This window comes from Platichthys flesus, chromosome 1 (genome assembly GCF_949316205.1).
Source record: "Platichthys flesus chromosome 1, fPlaFle2.1, whole genome shotgun sequence".
NCBI lineage: Eukaryota > Metazoa > Chordata > Actinopteri > Pleuronectiformes > Pleuronectidae > Platichthys > Platichthys flesus.
Window position 1 is genome coordinate 23,231,823 of NC_084945.1, and position 23,109 is coordinate 23,254,931.

The window sequence follows — 23,109 nt, forward strand, 5'->3', positions numbered from 1 at the left end:
TTACTTCCCACAAATTTCAAGCTCTTAAGGAATTTGTCCTGTCAACCATCAGACAAACTGGAGCTTAACTTAAAAACCAGAGTAGGACACCATTTACAATTGCGAGATTAACAAATTGGAGGATATATATGTTCAAATCTCAGTGCTGAGGAAGTGGCACACACCAAAGAATCATGGCATATACCACGTCATTTTGTAAAAACACTAGGGCACGCAATACCTGTAGTTCAATTGTTTGAATGATTACCTGTTGTTTTTTTTCTGTTGCCATTTCTGGTTTGACCAAAGCCATGTGCCACTGTATCAGATTTCTGACTTTTTTTTGGTTGACCATGTGACTGAAGATCCATTGTCTGTATCAATGTCAGATGTCTATGAATTTTGACATTCAGTATAACACTAAGTATTTGTTGTTCCTTATAGTATATGTCTGACAACAACGTGTCAAAGACGCCTAAGTTGGACAGGAGGATGTCTATGTAGACAACTGCTTGCCTCTGGTAATTTTGGGATGTCGCTGTTTCTCAGACAGCTTGGAGTATAAACACAGGCCTGTCAAGTATCAGACTCTTACCTTTATTTCTGTGTATTATGTACTGCCAGTCAGTATATTTCACTTGAGTGTAAGTTTAAGAGCACAAACGGGATGTGCCTTTCGAACGTTCAGTATGATTTGAGAAGGAACCCCCCCATTTGAGAGATCAAACTGTCAAGATGTCATAGACCCATTTAAGTACAAACTCATTCAGTGGACAGAAAATGTCATGTGTTACATGATACATCTGAAGCAGCTTATGGCTCCGTGAACAGTGGACTCAAGCAAGCTTCAGGTTCAGGGATCCTTTTTTATTGCTTGTGCACCAGCACAGCAACTCATTATTTCTCAACTAGAGATGTTTGCTCCTCTTACTTGGCCAAACTACCACAGACACAGAAAATGTAAAGCTGAAACGCTTCCTCTCCACAGTTCAGTAATGTTGATTCCCTGACTGTACTAACCTGGCTCCAGGTTCAGGTTCGACTGGAGGAGAATAACAGTGTGGAGGGCATGATGTCGGTTCACAAAAGGCTCTGTTGTGGATAGATGTGCATGATGTTGGAAGCTATACCCGAAGGTGAGAACAGATGATATAAGGTAGATTCAAGAAGACAAAAAAAAAACTCCTCTCATCATTAAAATAGTCCTTGGTGCAGAATTGAGGGAGGAACTGAAAGCTGCTGACCTGCATCTCTCACATCATGGAAAATTTATAGATGTTTTCATGACTGACTCTACAAGAAACTTCAGCCCAATTATTTGCTGTGTATGACTCTAAAGGACTCTGGTGGAGAAAAGACATGGATCAGCATATCAAAAATGCTGATTGACACTCAATCCACTCCTGCATTAACATGTCTGTTTTTAACTTTAGTGTCCGTCTTCACACAAGTGGGGACATGTAGTGTTCCTCTTCCTACTGATCCAGGGTTACCCTCCTTCCTGTGAATAAGTGAGAGTAACACTCATATTTATTTGTAATTTCCCCATTAATCAATGGATTAAACAATCTATACCATTATCTATACATTTACGTGTGTGTGTGTGTGTGTGTGTGTGTGTGTGTGTGTGTGTGTGTGTGTGTGTGTGTGTGTGTGTGTGTGCCTTTGCGAAATCAATCCGAGAAAAGCCTCACGACTCAGTTTCTTTACATACAGTTAAAATACTACTTCTCGTTTGAAGTGTAATTTCCCATGTTACATAAACGCAGCACGACGCCCCGTCAGCTGATCAGCGTCACAGCACGAACAAAACCCACGTGAGTTGTGTCAGCACGTGACAGTTCAGACCCGGAATCAACATGGCTGCAGCTGCACAGTGAGTTCACTCCTCTGCCTCCACTCGCTTCCACTGCAAAATTATGATTAAGTCTGATTTGAGTCGTTTGACATTTCCGCTGTCAGATCACATCAACACTAACACGTGACTGACAGACCGACAGATAGATCGGTAATAGATACTTTATTGATCCTGAGGGAAATGTGGGTAATTTTCAGATTTCAACTTGCCTGGTAATAACACATCTGTCAGACAAATGGACCGTGAAACTGACAGCAGCATATTGACTAGGTCACTCTGATGTGCTGAACTTGTACTTTGTTAGACCGAATGGAACCAGCTCTCAGTTAAATGTTTGATGCCCAAACATTTTGTTTACCTCAGATTTCCTATTTTTAAACTGGTGTATGAACCCGAAGCTGCTGGAAATGTGATATTTAAAGAATATAATTACGGAGAATATCAATATCTATATCAGACCCCGGACCACTGTGATATGGCTTGTTTATTTCTAGTTAATTCGATATTTATATATATATATTTGTTTTTGAGACTGGTTATAATCTTCATGCCTTCACCTTAAAAAGTGTAATATTGTGTTAAGTATTTAGAGCCTCATTAGAACAACATTTACATTCTTGCCATCACAACACAGCGGACACAGATGTTTAGGGTTAAGTTGCATCATATTCTGATGTGATTAAAGGTAAAAAATATCAGCAGACATAAGACGACCTCTGTCAGATATGTGTGTTTCTCAGGTTGCAGAGATTGGAGCTCATAGAACCACAAATCACAGCGTTATGCAATCCAGCACAACAGCAGAGACAAACATTAACCTAGTTTTATAGAGACCTCACTGACACACCTCTTCACTGTGGCTAATCCTCACAGTTACACTCGTAAACTCATGAGCCATGTAATACTGTGAGGTTGTAGATTAACCTTTGATACGGTGGATCAGATATGATGTCTTTTTTTATCTTATCAATAAAAGCACAACTAGAGACTTAGATTTATAACCAACAGCTCTCAGTCCAAGGCTGCTGATGGTTCTGCCTCAGTGTCTGAAGTCAGTCTGAAGGCAGAGCTGTGACATGGCTCAAACCTACTGACCAAATCCTGAGGATTCCCTCCAGATGGAACTAGTAATACAATGTCAGTTATCACTGCAGCCCCTGTGATATTGATTACGAGGATTTGTATTGTGTAGAGAGAGAAAGTATTTACTAAAGTGAAGTTGGGGAAAAAAGGGCACAGATATCTGGTTGTATATGACATATAAGTACCTTTGGCTGTTTATCTCTTTTTATCACTTTGTTGGGGTCAGTGTCCACATCATTTGACTCAATCGAGTCAAATAATTTACAATCAAACAAGGTTCAACCGTTTTTTTTCTCACCAAACCCTGACAATGTTTTTCTCCTTCATGATTGGATTTAGCTCCTGGTTTATTTACTAATTCAAATCAAGAAATGTCACTTTTGCGTTCAGCTAATACTCGTAGTGACCATCACATGAACTTGCTTTAAAGTTTAACAGTTATAACTATCCAGTTGTCCAATTCTCTGATTTGTAAGTCTAATTCACATTTGCCATGCAGTCTCATGTAAATAATCTATGGCATAAATCCTAATGTAGACCAAAAGCCCAGTCTCTCTAATGACTCTGTCACCCAATCCCCTGTCTCCCTGTCTCCCTGTCCTCTCAGACCTGTCTTCTGGCTGGGTAAAGACACCCTGAGGGTGTCTGCTGCCCTTTTTGCAGAGAACCGACGAGGACTGTGCAGAGGGCTGAGAGCTACAGACGGATTGGTGCCAAAGTCAGTGGTGGTGCTGCAGGGTGGAGAGCAGACCCAGAGGTACTGCACTGACACAGACGTCCTTTTCAGACAGGTAGGTAATATTGAAAACTAAGGCTGGGGTGTGGGGGCAAGGTCTTGTAATTAATATTCCATCCATGAACCACGTTGGTCCCAAGCCACTGAATAAGTGAATTCATTTCCCATCAGCCTGTCCTGGTGTTTATGTGTACATTTTTTCTTTAATATTTATTGTGATATCTTTACTTTCCTGTGTTTTCTGAAGTAGCCTGAAGCAGCCAGTCTTATGAGGGGGGTACTCTGTCTGGGCAATCAGAGTAAATTCGATATTTCGACATTCGACATTCTTCATGTGTTTGACATTCTTCATGTGTTTCTATGGTGGTGGTTGTTCCTGGGGTGTGGGTTTGCCTTTTTGAACATAACCACAGTTCTCTATCATCCACAATTGATGCACAGTGAGGCGAGGGGTTTCTTCCGATATGCTTGTCACTCTAACATGCACGGCTAAAGCAGGATCTACCAGTCATGTGCCCAAGTCTGCCTGGAGACTACTGGTTGTAAAATGTACCTATATGATCAAAATAACTTTATCACTAACTCAAACTCATATAATAAAACACCCAACTGCACTGTTTCATTGTCAACCAGTACTAGGGAAAGCTCTGATTTCCTCTCTGTGTCTAAACTATGAGAGAGCCACCCTACAGAGGAAGCAGTTATTTCCTGACCAGAATAAGCTGACACCCTGCTTTAGCTGGCTATTCTAATTTCCAACTGATGGTTCCCCTGCTGCAGGAGTCCTTCTTCCACTGGGCCTTTGGAGTAACTGAGGCTGACTGTTACGGGGCCATTGATGTGGACTCTGGGAAATCCATCCTTTTCGTTCCCAAACTGCCTGACAGCTATGCCACCTGGATGGGAGAGTGAGTCCAACCAATCCTTGCAGAGCTGTGTACATGGCCAACAAACTACACCAGCGACTGTATAGCTGGGAGCTCGCCAGGGTTGATGCAGTCATTTGCTTCACAGCTAGATCAGGCTTATTTTAGTTCATCTAAAATGAAGCCAAAATTTCTTTAATTAATTTGTCATGACTACACTAACTGCACTTTTTTGCACATACTCAGGGCTCAAATCAACTGAGTGATATTTACTTTTAGATTTACTTATTGCTTGAAATGATTCATCGTCTTGCAAAATGCCCAAAGTTAAAAACAAATGACATAGATCGTTGATTAACAAGAAAAGTTCAATTTGATATAGAATTTAGCAACAAGATCAAGTAACATTTTAATCATTTGTGAATTCAGGTTTTAGATAAATACACGTTGTGTAAATATTGAGCAATAAAAAAACAGGACACAAAGATGTGGAAATAACCTGAAGACTCTCAACCGTGTGACATGTTTGCTTATCCTTCATTTATAAACCTCATATTTATTGTTGTCTGTATAAAAAGCCCCTTTCAGTCAGGAGTTACTTGATCAGCACTTTCATGTGCTGAGTTCATCTTTAGTTTTACTTTCTCCCTCAGTTTTGTCCTCCGAAGTCTGGGCAAAAAATAATATCAAGAATTATTGGCATTTAATTTTCATTTGGATATATTGCCTATGCACTGTTAATATTCCCTAAACTTTTCCACTCGTGTGTTTTGACTCTTTTGACAGGATCTTTACTAAAGAGCACTTCAAGGAGAAGTACGCTGTTGATGAGGTGCAATACACCTGTGATGTAAGTCTTTTTGTGTGTGTCTCTTTGTGGGTGTGTGACCTTTTTCATGTGCAGTAACTGGACCTTGATGTAATGTCACCGAGCTATGAAGTTACAGGAAATGACATCAGTGAATTCACAGACTGTTATAAAGGTGAAAGTCGTTCTCTCTTCTCCTCTTGTCTGAGAAAATGATCAGTGGCAGCAAAAACACTGGACCTGCATCATTTTGAATTGCAACTCTAAACCTGTAATTCACAAGCATTAAAGTAGAGATGAACATTGAAATGTGAAGATAGAGGCCTGTTTGCATTTGATTCGATGTTTTGGACATTGTGATGTAAAAGCCCTGGGGGGCAGTTCATAGCATCAGTGAATGTGGTAGTAGGTGAGCTCACCCAGAGCACATGCACCTCCATCTTGAAAATTAATTTATTGGAACAATTCATCAATAATTGCTTATTCTGAGAGTTTGGAGCTATTATGGAAACTTGCATGTTAACAAATCAAATCATTATATTCAGATTATAATATCACAGCTTCTACTGGCGCACTAATCACTTCTATATTTACACTGTGACCTGTTGATGACTCATCCATTCATATTTTTACATTTCCCTACCTGCCTGAGCTGTTAGACGTACTAATTAATCACATGTTGAGATGGAGTTAACAGATCCTGTATCCCTGTCACCATTGTATTGGAGTTTGCTGCAACACTGTTTACCTATGAGACTCCAAAAGTGTTTTGTGGACTTACCCACCCCTCCATCGGCATAGTGGTGAGAAGATAATGAGTGAATTTTGGGTGAACTATCCCTTTTAATAAATCAAAACAATCCTCCAGGATAACCACGGTGTCTTTTGTTAGGAATCTTGACATTTAGGCTTCAAGCAGAGGAGTCAGCGTGCTGCAGAGAACCAGAGGGACCATCTCACCACAATGGCGTCTGCCAGAGTGACCTTTATTCTGCTGCCTGAGAGTAGAAGAGGGATGATGTTTGTTGTTTTTGCTGCTCTACCGTGGTTCTCAGTCAACTAATCACTTCTTCCCTGTTTCCCTTCAGATTGTTGATGTCCTGAACAAGCTGACACCAGCAGTGCTCCTAACACTGGTATGCATCACTCATTCTTACCTGATTACAGCTAGTCATATAATATAAGTAATAACTTTGATATATATATATATATATATATATGCAAAGAGTTGGGAAAACGAGAGTAATACTAAACCAAATCAAGGACAGAAAATAATCATATCAATGCTCGTTGTGGATAATGAAAATTAGAGGTCAAAACCCTTCATGAGGGCATTTCAGATCTTTTTTGAGAGAGAGTTTCAGAGGTTGGGGGCTCCCTCACTGAATATCCTATAACAGGGGTTTTCAACCAGGGGTCCGCGGCCCCCTGGTGGTCCTCGACGGCATTGCAGGGGGGCCACAAAATTTGCTTTGATTTGGTTGAGCTAGGTAGAAAAACTCTCAGGAGGTCTTGCAGATGCAGTTTGCATGATGGGAATTTTTATTTTCCCAAAAAGAAGACCCTAAAGGGCAGAATTAATAATGAAAATATTAAATAAAACAAAAGAGCGAAAAACAAATACTTTGTAATAAGAAAAATAAATTGGCATAATAGCCAAAACAATAAATGCAATAACAGTCAACTTTACCACGTTCGCTGGTTGAGAAACAATTTCTTAGGAGAGCTCTAGACACACACACACAGAAGTACTACTCACGCAGTAGCTGGGATTTGCTGCTGGTGATCATGAGGTTAAACTTAAGTAGGCCTCAATTGTTTGTGGGATATTGTATGATTATCATTTGTTACATATTCTGCATTACTTCGTCATCTACCCTCTTCAGTTGTAGCCCCTGTTTATGTTGATTGTTATTGATCACCGTTACTTTAACGTTCTCTCAACATATCAGCTACATGTCTGTACATTTAAGTCATGAACGTTATATATTGACATATATATGGTTCTGAGATGCAGTACAACTACAAATTAAATTTAAATTTTGTTTTCAATTCTTAAGCACTGAAAATCAACAGTTTTTAGTTTTTTACACATTTTTGTAGATTTGTTTGAGGTTTTTAAATAAAACCAACATGGTAAATCGAATTTTAAAACTTCCTTCTATCCACTTGCCTGCACGCACACACACACACACACACACACGTAGGCATGCGCGCGCGTAGGCACATCAATGGGCCGCGGATTACTTTCTAGTCAGAATGGTGGTCCCTGGGACAAAACCAGTTGAAAACCCCTGTCCTTTAACAATAGGGGCGCAGGCTAGAATGGGGTTTGGTAAATAGACCCAAACCTGAGGACAGTAGGTTTCAGGATGGAGTATACAAGGTCAGACAGGCACTGGGGGCTCAGGGCATGGAGGACTTTATTTGTGAGGAGGAGGGTTTTGTAAAGGATCAGGACTTAATTGTGTTTGGTGTTGAAATAAAGCTGTGTCCCTTCAGTATAGAAGTCGAAGTTTAGACCATGGTGGTGTATAATCTGACCAAGGGGGAGCATGCAGATGGTGAAGAGTCCAAGCACACAGATCTGGGATACGCTATTGTGGACTGAAGATGTAGTGAGCTTGTAGCCCACAATGGTAACAAACTGTTTCCTGTTGGAGAGTTCCGAGTGAACAAGTAAAAGGCAGCACCACTGTGAACAAGATATCTGGATGCACAGTTGAGGAGACTGCTGCAGCAGACTGTGTGTCGAGTGGAGAGGGTTCTAATGTGACCAGAATCGGCAGCGATGAAGAGGTCATTGATGATGAGGGCACTTTGTGCTGTAGTGGGTTCTGAAGGTGGATTGAAAGGGTTAATAGAGCTCATGTCCGGAGCTGATGGAGTTGGGCAGCTACAGCTCCTTCCAGGATTTAGGGGAGGAAAGGAAAGTTAGATAAATTTAGTAGAAATCAGATGACTGATCACGAAATCAACTAATCGAGTAGGTGTGTGATAGTATTTTAAAGAATCGTCTTTAGGAATGGAAGCCTGTGAAAGCTTCAGTTTAATGTGCTTCACCCCATATCCTCTTACTTAATTTTAACAGCCAGCTAAATTATTCATCATATTTGTTAGTTTACTGTTTGATAGCGACAAAAATATCTTCTATTGATTAGCTGCTAAAGATGCAGTGTAATAATTCATGAAAACTTCTCTTTCCAAAACAGAGTAGATGATCATCATGAATATAAACCAGCCTCAAGCTCTCTGAGATGATGATGATGAGTCCTCAAGCTCTGTTTCTGGGTTTAAATGCAGTCGGTGGTGATTTTGTTTGTTTTTCTTTCCATGCAGCGAGGAAAGAATACAGATAGTGGGAGCACCTGCCGTGAAGCCTCCTTTGAAGGAATTAGTGGGTATGTTTATTTGGCATCAATTTGCATGAACATCATTGTATTTTCATTTACTGTGGAGGGGGTCTTTAACTACCAAGGATACAGAGGACTCTTATGCACACTGCTGCAGATTAACCTATTTCTGAACACACAGTAATGTAATTAAGCTGCCTTTGTTTTTGTTTGTGAGTTATCAATTCATGTAATGATACTGTTGTCCTTCACACTAGTCTTTCATCTTTTGTCTTTTAACTGAATATATTTCATTATTTTATGCCCTCCACACTCTGACCTTTACTGCTTTGATAAGTCTCTGTTCTTATTATCAAAGTAAAAATAACCATTAGCATCAGAATGCATTATATATCTATAATTGTACTGTTTCTTGTTAATCAGGTTCCAAGTGAACAACACTCTCTTACACCCAGTCATTGTGGAATGGTAAGTAATTAGAATTTGTTTTATAATTTTATTGACCAAGTCACATTTTTCAGTCAGATTCTGATTGAATACACAACCATCTGTGATTATGGCTGCTCTGTCAGATTGTCGTGTGCGTGCGTGCGTGTGCGTGTGCGCGTGTGCGTGTGCGTGTGCGTGTGCGTGTGTGTGTGTGTGTGTGTGTGTGTGTGTGTGTGTGTGTGTGTGTGTGTGTGTGTGTGTGTGTGTGTGTGTGTGTGTGTGTGTGTGTGTGTGTGTGTGTGTGTGTGTGTGTGTGTGTGTGTGTGTGTGTGTGTGTGTGTGTGTAATCAGAAACAGGGGCTTTTTTCCCTCTAAGAGTGAGAGGTCGGTCTACACAGCTGTAATGGACTTCGTGCTTGCCTGCTCGTCCTTGGCATTAGAGTTTGCAGCCTCCAGATGAATTGACATTTTCTGAAATGAGGAGTAATGCTGTTCAGGCACACCTCCTGAGGAGAAGGACTTGATTGAACCCCTTCGCCCCCTCCTCTCTCCACAGCTCGCATGGTTCTCTTTTTTTTTTTTAATGGGCTATTTTTTTATTTCACTTTCATTAGTGTTATTCTTTGTTACCGCTGCCTTGTGTTATTTACTTGCTTCTATTGTTGTAGAAATCCTTAATACTTTTAAGTGTGCTCTTAATTTCTAGTCAACTACCATTTTTCTAACCCAAATAAATCAAATGGTCTTAGAGCCAAGATTTAAATCAAAGCTGGTACAATTTTATAAACAATGCTACGCCGTTAAACTTGGTTAGGGACCTGTACTATTGATTTTCATCAAAGGTCAAGATCACAGCATGGGATCAAGACTTAGCTCCTTGGTAATGCAATGGAAATACAATTATATATGCTTACACCGCTGAAATGGTCTTTAATTCACTTACATATTTCATTAATGAATATCTACATGAGTTCATTCGTAATAATCATTTCTTTGGGTGCATCTCCAGAGATTTGTAAATGAGACTATCTATCAACTGGATAGAAATCTCAATCCAGGAAATATTGAAAAATATTTCAAAGCTACTTTATTACCAGTGGACATTACAGGAATTTCATAAATGTCTTCAGCCACATCCAATTAATTAATTTGCCCAGAGATGTGAATGTGTTTGATTGTCTCTGTGTGTCAGCCCTGTGATGGGCTGGCGACCTGTCCAGGGCGTACCCCGCCTCTCGCCAAATGTCAGCTGGGATTGGCTCAAGCCTCCCTGTGACCCTTACAGGATAAGTGGTCTAGATGATGGATGGAGGACTTTCAGCCATCACAGTACAGATACTGCATTCCCTGAGCTTAATGTGAGAGTTGAATGAATTCTGACTTCATGTTTCCGTCTGTTTCTGCAGCCGTCTCATTAAGAACGATATGGAGCTGGAGGTCCTCCGCTACACCAACAGGATTTCCAGTGAAGCCCACAAAATGGTGAGATCCTTCTTTGTAAGACAGGACACTCACAATAGTATTTTTTAATTTAAAAAAAATTAAATGATGAAAACAAAGAAATGTAAAGTTCTGTGCTTGAAATTAAAAAGCTAAAGTATCACAGTGTGTCAAGCGGCTAATTTAGTTTAGAGCATCAGGATCCTCTGAGTCGTAAACTGCTTAAATGCTATTGATTTTAACTTCTGCGGTAGCTTTGAGCCCAGTGGTTAACACAGATAGCCTTTGACCAATAAACCGTAACATTGAAGCAGCAGTTCACCTCACAGTGTTATGTCTCTGAGATCATTTAATGATCTTTAGTGATGATTCACTAATTCTACTGCTCACCAATGTGATCAGATGTTTTTATGTTGTATGTTTTTACCCATAATTCCCCAAAGTCTCTAATTTTGGTAGTTTTTCAGATATGACATGTTGTGCTCTCTCTAATCAGCATCTGCTTGCAGGCGCCCTCACTGACCAGAAAATGAATTTGGTTATAACAAAAATGCACCTACTTAGATTGCATTAATGCCAATACCATTTCTATATAAAGTTCAAGTGAACAGCAAGTAATCAACATTGCAAACTGTTTAACAGAGGGTTAAGCATTTTGAGCCACTGTGCCGCCAGGGCCACACTGGAGCACTTAGATCAGTAAGTTATGTATCCAGTAGTTCGGTAACCACATATTTCAACATGTTTCCACTGTAGATCATGAAGAATGTAAAACCTGGACAGAAAGAATATGAAATGGAGAGGTAAGTGGAATTTTATCACAGTCCAGAGTTTTTTTACAGTTAGAGTTTCTCTAGCATTTCTGTTACACAGCAATCTAACAGCCATATCAGGTGTCCATTGTGCTTTAATATGGGTTATAGGTATAGAACAAAAACAACGACTCATTGAGCAGAGAATCAAATTTCAGGGCTCTTATTAATCAATCAAATTGTATTCATATAGCCCATATTCACAAATCACAATTTGTCTCATAGGGCTTTAACAAGTTGGGATATCCTCTGTCCTTGACCCTCAACAAGAGTAAGGGAAAACTAAGTTAGAAGCCTCAGAGAGCCAGATGTGAGGGATCCCTCTCCCAGGACGGACAAAAGTGCAATGTGCACAATAAAAGAATAATGGCTTTTGATGTACTTAACCGTGTGATGATTTAAAATGAGTCTAGAATGAATTATTTAATACGGCTGAAAATGTAAAGCTGACTTTTTGTTTCTTTTTTTCAGCCTGTTCCAGCACTACTGCTACACTAAAGGAGGGATGCGTCACACCTCCTACACCTGTATCTGTGGAACGTATGTGCTTTTATACCAACTTTATGTCTGACCTACTTTAGTGCCCACTGGAATAACAGGTGGAATTAAGGTTAGATGTTGACAGTATCACATTCTGTATGGCACTTACAAAGCCTTGAACACAATCAGAGTTTAGGATGCAGAGGAAGCGGCAGTGTGTAACCCTGCCGACCAGAAGAAATGTTTGTTTGTTGAAACAACACATCCCTTATCTCTCAGTTGTTTGGTTACAGCCAGCGAGCAGCATCACTATGGATGAAGAATTTTGAGACGTTCCTAATCACGCTCTGACCTTTTGTATTTAAGGCCATGTGTAATGAGCATCTCAGAGTGATTAGTGGTCGAGTATGCAAACTACTTCCCTGTACAAATTAATATATTTGAAGGAGGATGCTGTCCTGAAATACACCCTTTAAATAATTCACAGCTTCTATGAAAACAATTTTTCATTCAACACAATAACCACCTTGTAGTGTAATGTTTTTCATATGTGGTTATATGTAACCTATGTCTTTTTTACCCCAGGGGCCATAATTCCTCCGTTCTCCACTACGGCCATGCTGGGGCTCCCAATGACAAGTTAATCATGGATGGAGACATGTGGTGAGTAGCTTCCTTAATTTTTCTTTTACCTCCATCAGTTTGTAGATCCTTGGCTACATAAAGTAACCCAAGATTTTATGATCCCATCTAAGAGCTGTCACTATTGAGTTTTCAAGCCATAATCAGGTTCACATCTACCGGACGTAAGACCTGAGTAATCTGATATCTGCCCACAAAAAAGACGACCCATTTTTTATTTTCTCTGATCCTGGCCCACAACATCTGGGCAAGAATGGGATTCAGCTTCTATTTGCTCTCTTGTGGACCCTCCAGTGAGGCGAGCCAGTTCTATTAAGCAGCACACTGGTCGCTAAGGTGATGACTTGAACACTGGGAGATTTAAGACTAAGTGGACATCGGTCAAAAAGGTCAACCCAGGGAGCAGAAGGGCCGTCAGGCCGTGCTCCAGGAAATGAACAGATGGAAAATAAGGCTCTGTGTCAACTTGCACTCTGGTGATAGGGACCAAGTTGGCGACTGGTGCCTTGAGCTTTCCAGGACCAGACACCGTCCTGCTGACCACTGTCAGTTTATCACAGCAGTGCCCTAAAGGCTGGCAGGTTACTGGTAGGCAGGAGTTGCAGTGGAACAACATCCCCATTCATACTCCATCTCTTCCAGTGAAAAGAGGGAATATCTGGGAGAGGAGCCAGCATTGGAGGCTGAGTCAGAGGTCTCTTGCCATGGATAGCTTTCACCCTCCAGACTGGGAAGGGGGTGTTCAAAGCCATCACCTCTACCCAGCTGGCATCATCATCTGCTCCCTGCTGATTTTCTGCCTGGGGAAAAAACTTGCAAAATCGGGGGGCACATGCCCCTCATGGTGGGAGCCATGCTAGAGCGTCTTGGGCAAGGAATAGTGAGCAGGGAGATCATAATTCATAATGTAGCCAGCATGATAGCAGGGACAGAGGTGGACACCACCAGCAGAATGTTGGTTTTTAGGAAACATCTTTTATCTTTGCTCTTAAGATGCTGGATTAAAGATTAGGATGCAGATTAAGATACATTTATTATTCCCAAACACATGCACAGACATGCAAAGGCACACTCATGCAGGTAGGGAAATTTAACCTCTGCTTTTAACCCATCTGGTGCAGGACACACAGAGCAGTGAGCGACCATGTACGGCGCAAGGGGAGCAGATGTTTGGGGAGTAAGGTGCCTTGCTCAGGGGCACTAGACAGGGTAGGGAGACTCTTGGATTTTTGGACAGATCAATCCAGGTTCGTCTTTTTGTTGTCTCTCCGTGGAGTCGAACCAGAGACGAACCAGAGACCTTCTCTGCCCATAGTCCAAGTTTCTGCCACTAGACCACCGCCTCTCTTTATGTATAAAAGAGGGAGTAGGTATTTTCTTTCCTAACTGCGGACCTGATTAGAATGAAAGATATTCTTCAGTACACTGGCATTGTTACTGTTCTGCTAAAGTTGTAATCGTCAGTGGTGTGGTAGTCTCTGGATATTATTTACACTTTAAACATACTAAAAAAACATTTTAGACACAAACCAAAAGTACTTCTGATGTATATGTCAAATATAATTTATCTGATCATTTGTCCCCAGTTTGTTTGACATGGGTGGAGAGTACTACTGCTACTCATCAGACATCACTTGCTCCTTCCCAGCCAACGGCAAGTTCACTCCAGACCAGAGGGCTATCTACGAGGCCGTCCTCAAGTCCTCCAAAACTGTCATGGCTGCCATCAAACCAGGTCATCATCTGTTTTCAGTTCAACACATTACTAACCAACAAAGAAGTGTTGAGAAGTTGACATTAATCTTTTGCCCTCATACAGTAATTACTACTAGCGCAGAGTTAACTGCAAATGCCAATCATGAATTTCATATTTTTGTTGTTGGTCATATAATAACCGCTGTGGTGGTATTTGACTTGATTAATTACTCAGTAGTAATAACTTTACGAAGTTATTTTCATCTAGCAAGTATCTAGATTCATAGCTATATTTTGAAAAACTTTTGGGCTTAAAATATCAACTTTATGATTAAACACATTTGTGTTCTTTATTAACCAAGCTATTTGTGTTGAAGGTGTAAAGTGGACTGACATGCACCGTCTGGCTGACCGGGTTCACCTGGAGGAGCTGGTGAAGATTGGCATCCTGAATGGCAGTGTGGAGGACATGATGAAGGTCTTCCTAGGCTCCATCTTCATGCCCCACGGACTGGGACACCTGCTGGGCATTGATGTGCACGACGTTGGAGGCTACCCTGAGGTGAGGACGGAAGATACTTGACATTGCCACACATAACAACCATCCAGTGGACACAGGAAAAAACACACTCCTGTTTCTCCTTTATTCATGTGTCATCAATAAAATAGTTCTCGATACAGAGGTGAGAGAGGAACAGAGGGAGGCCAAGCTGTAGCAACTGATACAGGTTGAGGGAGAGGGGAATACATAAGACCTCAAATCCCAGTATGAACTAGTATTTGCTTCTTCTCTTTATCTCTGTGTGATGGTTTGAAGAAATTATCGGAAAGTCTAAGCTAAAAACTCAACGGTTTCCTGGAACTGTGCCTGTGCTCCTCAGTCCATCCAGAATGCAAATACAGTTGTATAAATACAAGGCTCAATACTGTTTAACAGTCACGTATTTCCTATATCTATCTAGCTTGGGTGTGACAAATTGTTCTGCCTCTCAGGGGGTTGAGCGCATCGATGAGCCTGGACTGAGGAGTCTTCGAATGGGCCGTCTGGTGCAGGAGAGGATGGTCCTCACCGTGGAGCCCGGCATATACTTCATCAACCACCTGCTGGACCAGGCCCTGGCCAATCCCGCCCAGAGCTGCTTCATCAACAACCAAGTGCTGGCTCGATTCAGAGGCTTTGGAGGGGTCAGTCTGCAACCACAGGTTTATTTGGTTGTGTAGTTCTAACATGTGTAATTAACTGCTGTGTCACTACTGTGTGCAGGTTCGCATTGAGGATGACATAGCAGTGACAGCAACTGGTATGGAGCTGCTGACCTGCGTCCCTCGCACTGTGGAGGAGATCGAGGCTTTCATGGCCGACCCTGAAAAAAGCTTCAGCCCCGTCGTCTGAAGTGAATGGCTCTGAATGACATTGCTCATAACATCTGAGCTGGTCAATGAAACAAGTTATTACTCTCATATCTCACTTGCATAACAAACACAATCAAGCTTATAATTAAAGGTACTATAAGTAAGTGTTTTGGTTTAAAACAGTAGAAAATGAAGTGCAATTATCAACAGAATTTGAAGAAATGTTTGATGTTATGTCGAAAGACTTTTTGTGTATAATGTCGCCGAAAGATATTCCCAGCTACCCATTCTTTTTGATACAAAATCACCATACATCAAGAGGTGATAGCAAAGCCAGACAAGTTGTAAGAACATTCAACAATTGTAATGAAACCTTGATAGAAGTGCTAGTAACATTACATGGCAGTTGAATGACACATATCCTGACCCTCCCGAACATTGCAGCCACTTTGTAACAGCCACATGAGAAACATTTCAATCCAATTGAGTTGCCACACTTACACAAGCAAAACCTTGTACATCCATTGTGTAACATTTGAGGGGGAAATAAATTCAGCTGTTTAGATGCCAATTCAAAAACTTACATGTAGCCCTTTAAGAAATAAAATCAACACATGACAAGATTTCTAACAAGCAAAAACATGAACTTTCATATTGTATCTTTATAATGTAGATTTTTTTCAATGGTCACTTTAAGGCAGTGGTAGGAACCTTTTTCCTATCAGGGCCATTTCACTTTTTATATCATCCTTTGCAGCCAGGCTAAATAGTTGAATAAGAGCAGATTGACCTTTCATGCAAAGCTTTAACTGCTGCTCTTTGGCAAGTCTTCTGATGTCAGATGGTAGTGATTACGCTACTCACGCTTATACTTAGCCAGAACAAATCCTCACCTTCAGAAGTGCCATGTTTAGCTTTTCCTCCTCGGTTATATGATCTGTACCCAGAAACAGAATGAAAAGTGAAAGGGAAAGAATGTCTTTTTTAATAATTCTTACTCTGTGCTTCTTTGTAAACATTGATTTGAGATGTCAAATTAAACATTTTAATTTGCAACTTTGTGCAGCAGATTATTTGATAAAAATCACACAAACTACTACTGGACCCCTCACATGTGGGGAAGGGAAGTCACTCGAAATAGGTGTGGAGCAGAGCAACAATAATAGAGAAATAACATTCATTATTTCTATTTGTGTTATTGAGAAGCAGGGACGAGAATACTATTAAAATATCAAGGGCCACCATATGCCACCACGGTGAAAATAATATGAATCTGAGGGATAAAACCTGTGACCTATAAAAGCTTTACTACTTTTACTCTCAGAAACTTCTGAATTGAACTGTTTACAAGTTAGAGTTATGTGTTAGAAATTCTGAGTTTGGTGCCTGTATATAAAAAAAGAGCTGCCAGAGGAAGGAGAACAAGTAAATTGAGTCCTCTTTGGGAAAGAAAACGACAGGAGATAACGGTCGGGATATCAGATTGGAAAACACAACAAAGAGTCCTCCCTGTATTGTTCCATCCATTAGTGTGGCTACCTCCTGTGTTAACTCATATCTACGCTGTCAGAGTCACAGAGAGCATCATTTGCAGGTACAGTACCGACACCATACTCCACTTACTGTGTCTTTACTGACACACCTGCAAACTCTGTGAAGGAGGCAGAAATCACTGAGCCATAAAACACTGAGGTTAGAGTTTAATCTTTAGTGGAGTGTGGACTGAATTAGATGTGTTTTGTGTCTTATCAGTACAACCCCAGGCCAGAGACCAAGATTTGTAACCAAGATGTCCGGATTACAAAGTGGTCAATCTGAGTACTTCATGCTTTCTTAGTCAGGCTTAGTGAGGTTTTCACACCTTAAAGGTCAAGGATACCTACACATGCTACATACACTGCCTTGCACTGCCCCTTTGGACTTTTCTACATTTTGTCATGGTATAACCACAGATTAAAATGTATTTCATCGTGAGTTTATGTAATGGACCAACACAAAATAGTGCATCATTTGGAAGTGGGGGGAAATATTACATGGATTTCACAATTATTTACAATAAAAATCTGAAAAGTGTTGAGTGCATATGTATTCACCTCCTTTACTGTGAAACCCCTAACAAAGATCTGGTGCGACCAATTGCATTCACAAGTCACATTTGCAAGTCACATAATTAGTAAATAGGGTCCACCTGTCTGCAATTTAATCTCGGTATAAATACACCTGTTCTGTGACGGACTCAGAGTTTGTTGGAGATCATTTCTGAACAAACAGCATCATGAAGACCAAGGAGCTCACCAAAAAGGGTCAGGGATAAAGTTGTGGAGAAATATGAAGCAGGGTTAGGTTATAAAAAAATATCCAGAGCTTTGAACATCTCTCTGAGCAACATAAAATCCATCATAAGAAAATGGAAAGAATAGGGCACAACCGCAAACCTACCAAGAGGAGGCCGTCCACCCAAACTGAAGAGTCGGACAAGGAGAAAATTTATCAGAGAAGCAACCAGGAGGCCCATGGTTACTCTGGAGGAGTTGCAGAGATCCACAGCTTAGGTGGGAGAATCTGTCCACAGGACAACTATTAGTCGTCTTCTCCAAAAATCTGGCCTTTAAGGAAGAGTGGCAAGAAGAAAGCCATTGTTGAAAGGGATCCATAAAAAATCCTGTTTGGAGTTTGCCAGAAGCCATGTGGGAGACACAGCAAACATGTGGAAGAAGGTGCTCTGGTCAGATGAGACCAAAATGAACTTTTTGGCCTCAATGCAAAATGTGTGGCGAAAACCCAACACTGCCCATCACCCTGAGCACACCATCCCAACAGTGAAACATGGTGGTGGTAGCGTCATGCTGTAGGGATGCTTCTCTTCAGCAGGTATAGGGAAACTGGTCAGAATAGAGGGAAAGATGGATGGAGCCAAATACAGGGAACTCCTTGAAGAAAATCTGATGCAGTCTGCAAAAGACTTGAGACTGGGGCGGAGGTTCATCTTCCAGCAGGACAATGACCCTAAACATACAGCCAGAGCTACAAAGGAATGGTTTGGATTAAAGAATGTTAATGTCTTAAAATGGCCCAGTCAAAGCCCAGACTTCAATCCAATAGAGAATCTATGGCAAGACTTGAGGATTGCGGTTCACAGACGGTCTCCATCCAATCTGACTGAGCTTCATCTTTTTTGCCAAGAAGAATGGACAAACCTTTCCATCTCTAGATGTGCAAAGCTGGTAGACATACCCCAAAAGACTTGCAGCTGTAATTGCAGCGAAAGGGGGTTCTACCAAGTATTGACACAGGGGGGTGAATACTTATGCACCCAACAGATGTCTTCTTTTTTGTTCTCATTATTGTTTGTGTCACAATAAAATTTATTGTGCACCTCCAAAGTACTATGTATGTTTTGTTGATCAAACGGGAAAAAGTTTATTTAAGTCTATTTGAATTCCAGTTAGTAACAGTACATAATGGGAAAAAGTCCAAGGGGGGTGAATACTTATGCAAGGCACTGTACACACAATGTGTCTCCTGTCGGTGCCAAGTAGGCAGATGATACTCATTCATTTGCTCACATGTTTTACATGTTTGCATGTAAACCTCGGAATATTTCTCACTGCAGTCTCAATAGAAGTTCTTTGAAGAGAAAAAGTAAATTATTAAAAAGCAAGAAATCTCTGGCCAAAAGTGAGAGATATGAAAAAAAAATGACATGTAATATGAAATGTGTCTTTAGTGATGCCAATTCACACACTCTCTGTGTAAATTGGCATTTCAGTGATGCCAATTTACACAGAACTGCAGTAATCACATGAGCAGTGTATTAGATGTAGGACATCTGCAGGAGGAGTCAGGATGGATTAGGGACATGAAATAGTTCAACTCGTGTTAGTTACAGTGCAGCTGCTGTATATTTTTGTGATGAAGAGAGAAGAGAGACAGAACTTATTTTCAGGCAGCTAGAGTTGATTCTGGTTGACTCATTACATTGGTATGTACTGTATGTATCTGATCCTATATGTAAGTCAAATGCCAAAATAACTAGAATGGCCCATGAATCGTCTCATGAAACCATATATAGATTAACTAGATTTCCATTTTTATTCAGATCTTCACACACTCAAATATCAGTCCACTAACCATGTCTGATTTATTACTTTTACAAATTCTTCCCTGACACATACAACATCCTTCTACTTCTGTCGACTAGTTTTTTAAATCTTATTTACATACAAACCAACTTTAATCATTGCAAAAAAGGATTGGACAACACATCCTGGGGGTTAGGATCCCCTCTAAGCCTTATATAAACACATGTATTCCCCTAAAATACTGGTCATGATAAAATAAAATAATTGATAACTAAAAAAAAATTCTGTTAATCTCCACCTTCCAGCTGAGTTAGAGAAAGTGACTGAATATGAACCTACTTCAAAGAACACTTTAACGATTTGTTTCTCTCACATAATAATCTGGTATAGGCCGTCATGCTGCTTTCTTTATTCTGACTATAATAATTCACAGCTGATCGTTTTTCTTCCAGTGGAATTTTTGGAGCCTGACAGTTATGGAACCATTGACAGAAACCTTTTTATTCCTAAACGTCCTGAAAGCTTAAATCATATTTATTATCTCAATCGTTATTATGAGACACAAAGTCATCGTGTTCGAGAATATTTCTCATTATAATGAAATACGGGATGTTGTCATTGCATTCATGGAGGAAAAAATATTCAATAATTTTATTCACAGCAGTTATTCCAGAAATGCCACGGTGCCAGCTCACTAGAGTGACATTTACTCTGCAGCGCAGATTGGTGCTTGTTGTCTCTGGCTCTCAATTTCTCCCTGTCTGAGTCTCCATAGATGGGGAATAACACTGGTATGTTGCTCTTTTCACTGCATTGAGGTCCTATCATTCATTAGTGGAATCCTCTGGGTAGGCCAGCACTGCAGGTTCCTCTGAATACAACATATACAATTAAGTTCTTGTTATTATATTAGGTGATTGTGACAGATTGCGTCCAGACTAGATTTTCAGTTTCCAGATGAACTCATTTAATTCACCGTGTTTTTTTTAATTCTTTTTATGCATATCTGACAGAATCCAGAGGGCAGTGAAGCTTCCTTTGACAGAATGAGTGGGTGTGCTAAATTGATGTGAATTTCCTTTTAGTCATTTGAATCTCATTTATATTGATTGTAACAAATTTATTTAATTCTGGATATAATTTAATTAAACAAAGAATCTTGTTTCTGCATGTTAGTTGTCAATTAATATTAATGTCAGTGTAGTTCTTTGCTCTGGTGGTTGTTCTTTATGACATATAGTAGAGTATGAAGCGTCCTTTTAATTTACACTGTGACCCTATTCGAATTTTAATTAATTTAAAGTTTATTCATCCATTTAGATCATAGATCAAACTGCATTGATACTAATGATCTTACTGGTGATTGTTTGATTTTCTTAACAGCTTTTACACCAAGTCATTGCAGAGTTGTACATTTTAAATCTATGAAGGACGAGAATAAACACAGTGTGTACTATAGTCTCCTTTATTCCCACAAACCTTTGACCAGTCAGTTGATTTCGTTGGGTTATATGTGAGTCTGTGAAGCAGAAAGAAAGACATGTACAAATGAAATATAATATATCATCATTACAGGAAGTGCAACCTATGCTGTGCAGGTGTTTGTTGTCATACTATCTTTGTCCTCTAGGAGGATGACTTCAATCAAATACCTCACCTCCCCCTCAACCAATGGGACTTCTAACTGAGTCACACGAAGACAAACTGCCGTTGAGTTAACAAATAATTAGTAAAACTGTTTATTTAAAAGAATCTCAAGAACAATACATCAACTGCTTAACACTTGCAATAAAATATAAAAAAAGGCAAATTCTAATGTTTAATTGTTCCAGTCGTGTGTTATTTTAGTTCCACTCTTCTTGATAGTTTAACTTAAACATAGATACATACAGTACTTATGGATCAGAGGTAAGTTGATGCTTGGAGGGAAATGATAACAGCTAGAACACAACAAAGGCTGAACCCTCGAGAGGTACGGGGTGCTGGTTTAGTGTGGAACTGTGGAAAGAGGAATTCGGTCAGAATATTGTCCCATAAAAAACAATTTACTGTGAATGTAAACCTCATATATAACCTGCCATACCAGCTGTAAAATCCTTCCATGATTAATCTCTGCAATCAAATATTAATCATATTCTATGGATAATTCTATGTAGTTATGATTGGTGATGGTGGGATGATCATATCCCACGGGAACAAAAAGAAAAAATTATATATATATATACTAAGTACAGTTTGTTTTTACCGCTCCAGGAAATGCATTAGGATTTCTGACCATCTGCTTCTACCATCAAACAGGCTGTGGAATGCCTACATTCAGTTCAAGGGCTGTGATTGGTGGAGGACCGGAAAAAGTTTTTTTATCCACACATCCAATAAGGGCCAACTGGTGGCCGAGAAACCAGTGTCCTCCCCAGGGAGCCACACAAATAAATAAAGAGGGCTTTTTCACTCTTCAGCTGCTGTAAGGACTGTCGGATTCACTTCACCATACATACATACATATATACAAACATATTACAAAGGCTGCAGCACCTCAGGGCTGTGCAGGGAGTGGTCTGCAGATTGCTCAAGGTATCAGAACGACATCTGGGCCACAAAGAATTCAAACTGATATTTTTTTCCTTGTGGATCCATTCTGTGTAGAGGATCAGCACCGTGGATGCACAGTAAGATATTACATATCTTTGGTCAACAAAGTTAAATAGTTGATTATAGGTGAAACTGGACCAACTTCATATGACGTTGTGCCATAAATCTGAGCATTATGGAGTAAAGAGCATAAACAGTCTACACATAGTCCATGTTAAACTTGTTACACATGCTCTCCTCTTCATAGGTAATCCACTTCAGTCAGCTGCAAACTGCTTTCCATGAAACAAAAAAAGAAAGTTGTTATAATCCATAAATACATTTTTGTCAGTTTCTCAGTTTGGTACTGATCTCTCTCACCCCATCAGGGCTCAGTTAATCCACTGACAGGATCCCTGCCCTCCACTATTCTTAGCTCTCTGCCTTCCTCCAAGCAGCTGTCTCCAAATAGAGCCAGCAGAAATGTTCCTTCTTCACTTTCCATCCTTGGCAAAAGAAAACAAATGTCCATTTTAGGCAAGGTCCGGCCGGTCCACTTCCTGGGATAGCACCGGACCAGATCGCCTGTGGCGGGTTTAGAGTCTGCCCCCAACATGGAGCTGAGGGACCCTGGTAGAAAAAGAAAGGGCTAGCTGCGGCCCCGGTGAATCATCTGTCTGTGGGCCACACGTGAGCACGAAGCGCAGCACGTCGTCTTGTAGTAATCGTACACGCAGAGGCGAGCCTGGACCACCACGTTGCAGTTGAAGTATTTGTCCATGCAGTTCTCATCTGAAACAAAGAGAAGAAAATACTGTCTGACGCTCATTCAAAGAAAACACATGGAAACATGGGATGGGAGAGTTCTAAACATTCATAGCTCCCCAGTGCTGCTAGAGCTTCTACTGTTGGACACAGTTTG

The 23,109-nt window shown here is 40.4% G+C and overlaps 2 protein-coding genes across 3 annotated transcripts in view; one reads left to right on the top strand and one right to left on the bottom strand.

Annotated features, from left to right (window-relative positions):
* Window positions 1–1,780: 1,780 nt before the first annotated feature.
* pepd (peptidase D) lies at window positions 1,781–16,590 on the top strand. Its single transcript, XM_062389250.1, has 15 exons — window positions 1,781–1,855; window positions 3,528–3,711; window positions 4,437–4,564; window positions 5,309–5,372; window positions 6,419–6,466; window positions 8,670–8,731; window positions 9,107–9,151; window positions 10,519–10,594; window positions 11,309–11,355; window positions 11,836–11,904; window positions 12,430–12,507; window positions 14,073–14,221; window positions 14,559–14,743; window positions 15,175–15,366; window positions 15,446–16,590. Exons 1-15 carry the CDS (start codon window positions 1,839–1,841, stop codon window positions 15,572–15,574), a joined length of 1,473 nt encoding a protein of 490 aa, XP_062245234.1. The 5' UTR covers window positions 1,781–1,838; the 3' UTR covers window positions 15,575–16,590.
* A 4,494-nt stretch (window positions 16,591–21,084) lies between these two features.
* LOC133954775 (thrombospondin type-1 domain-containing protein 4-like) overlaps window positions 21,085–23,109 on the bottom strand; it is a 44,218-nt gene continuing 42,193 nt past the window's right edge. For both annotated transcript variants that reach the window (XM_062389261.1, XM_062389268.1), the window contains one exon: window positions 21,085–22,979. In XM_062389261.1, the coding sequence (XP_062245245.1) occupies window positions 22,837–22,979 (143 nt within the window). In that variant the 3' untranslated portion in view covers window positions 21,085–22,836. The remainder of the gene's footprint in view (window positions 22,980–23,109) is intronic.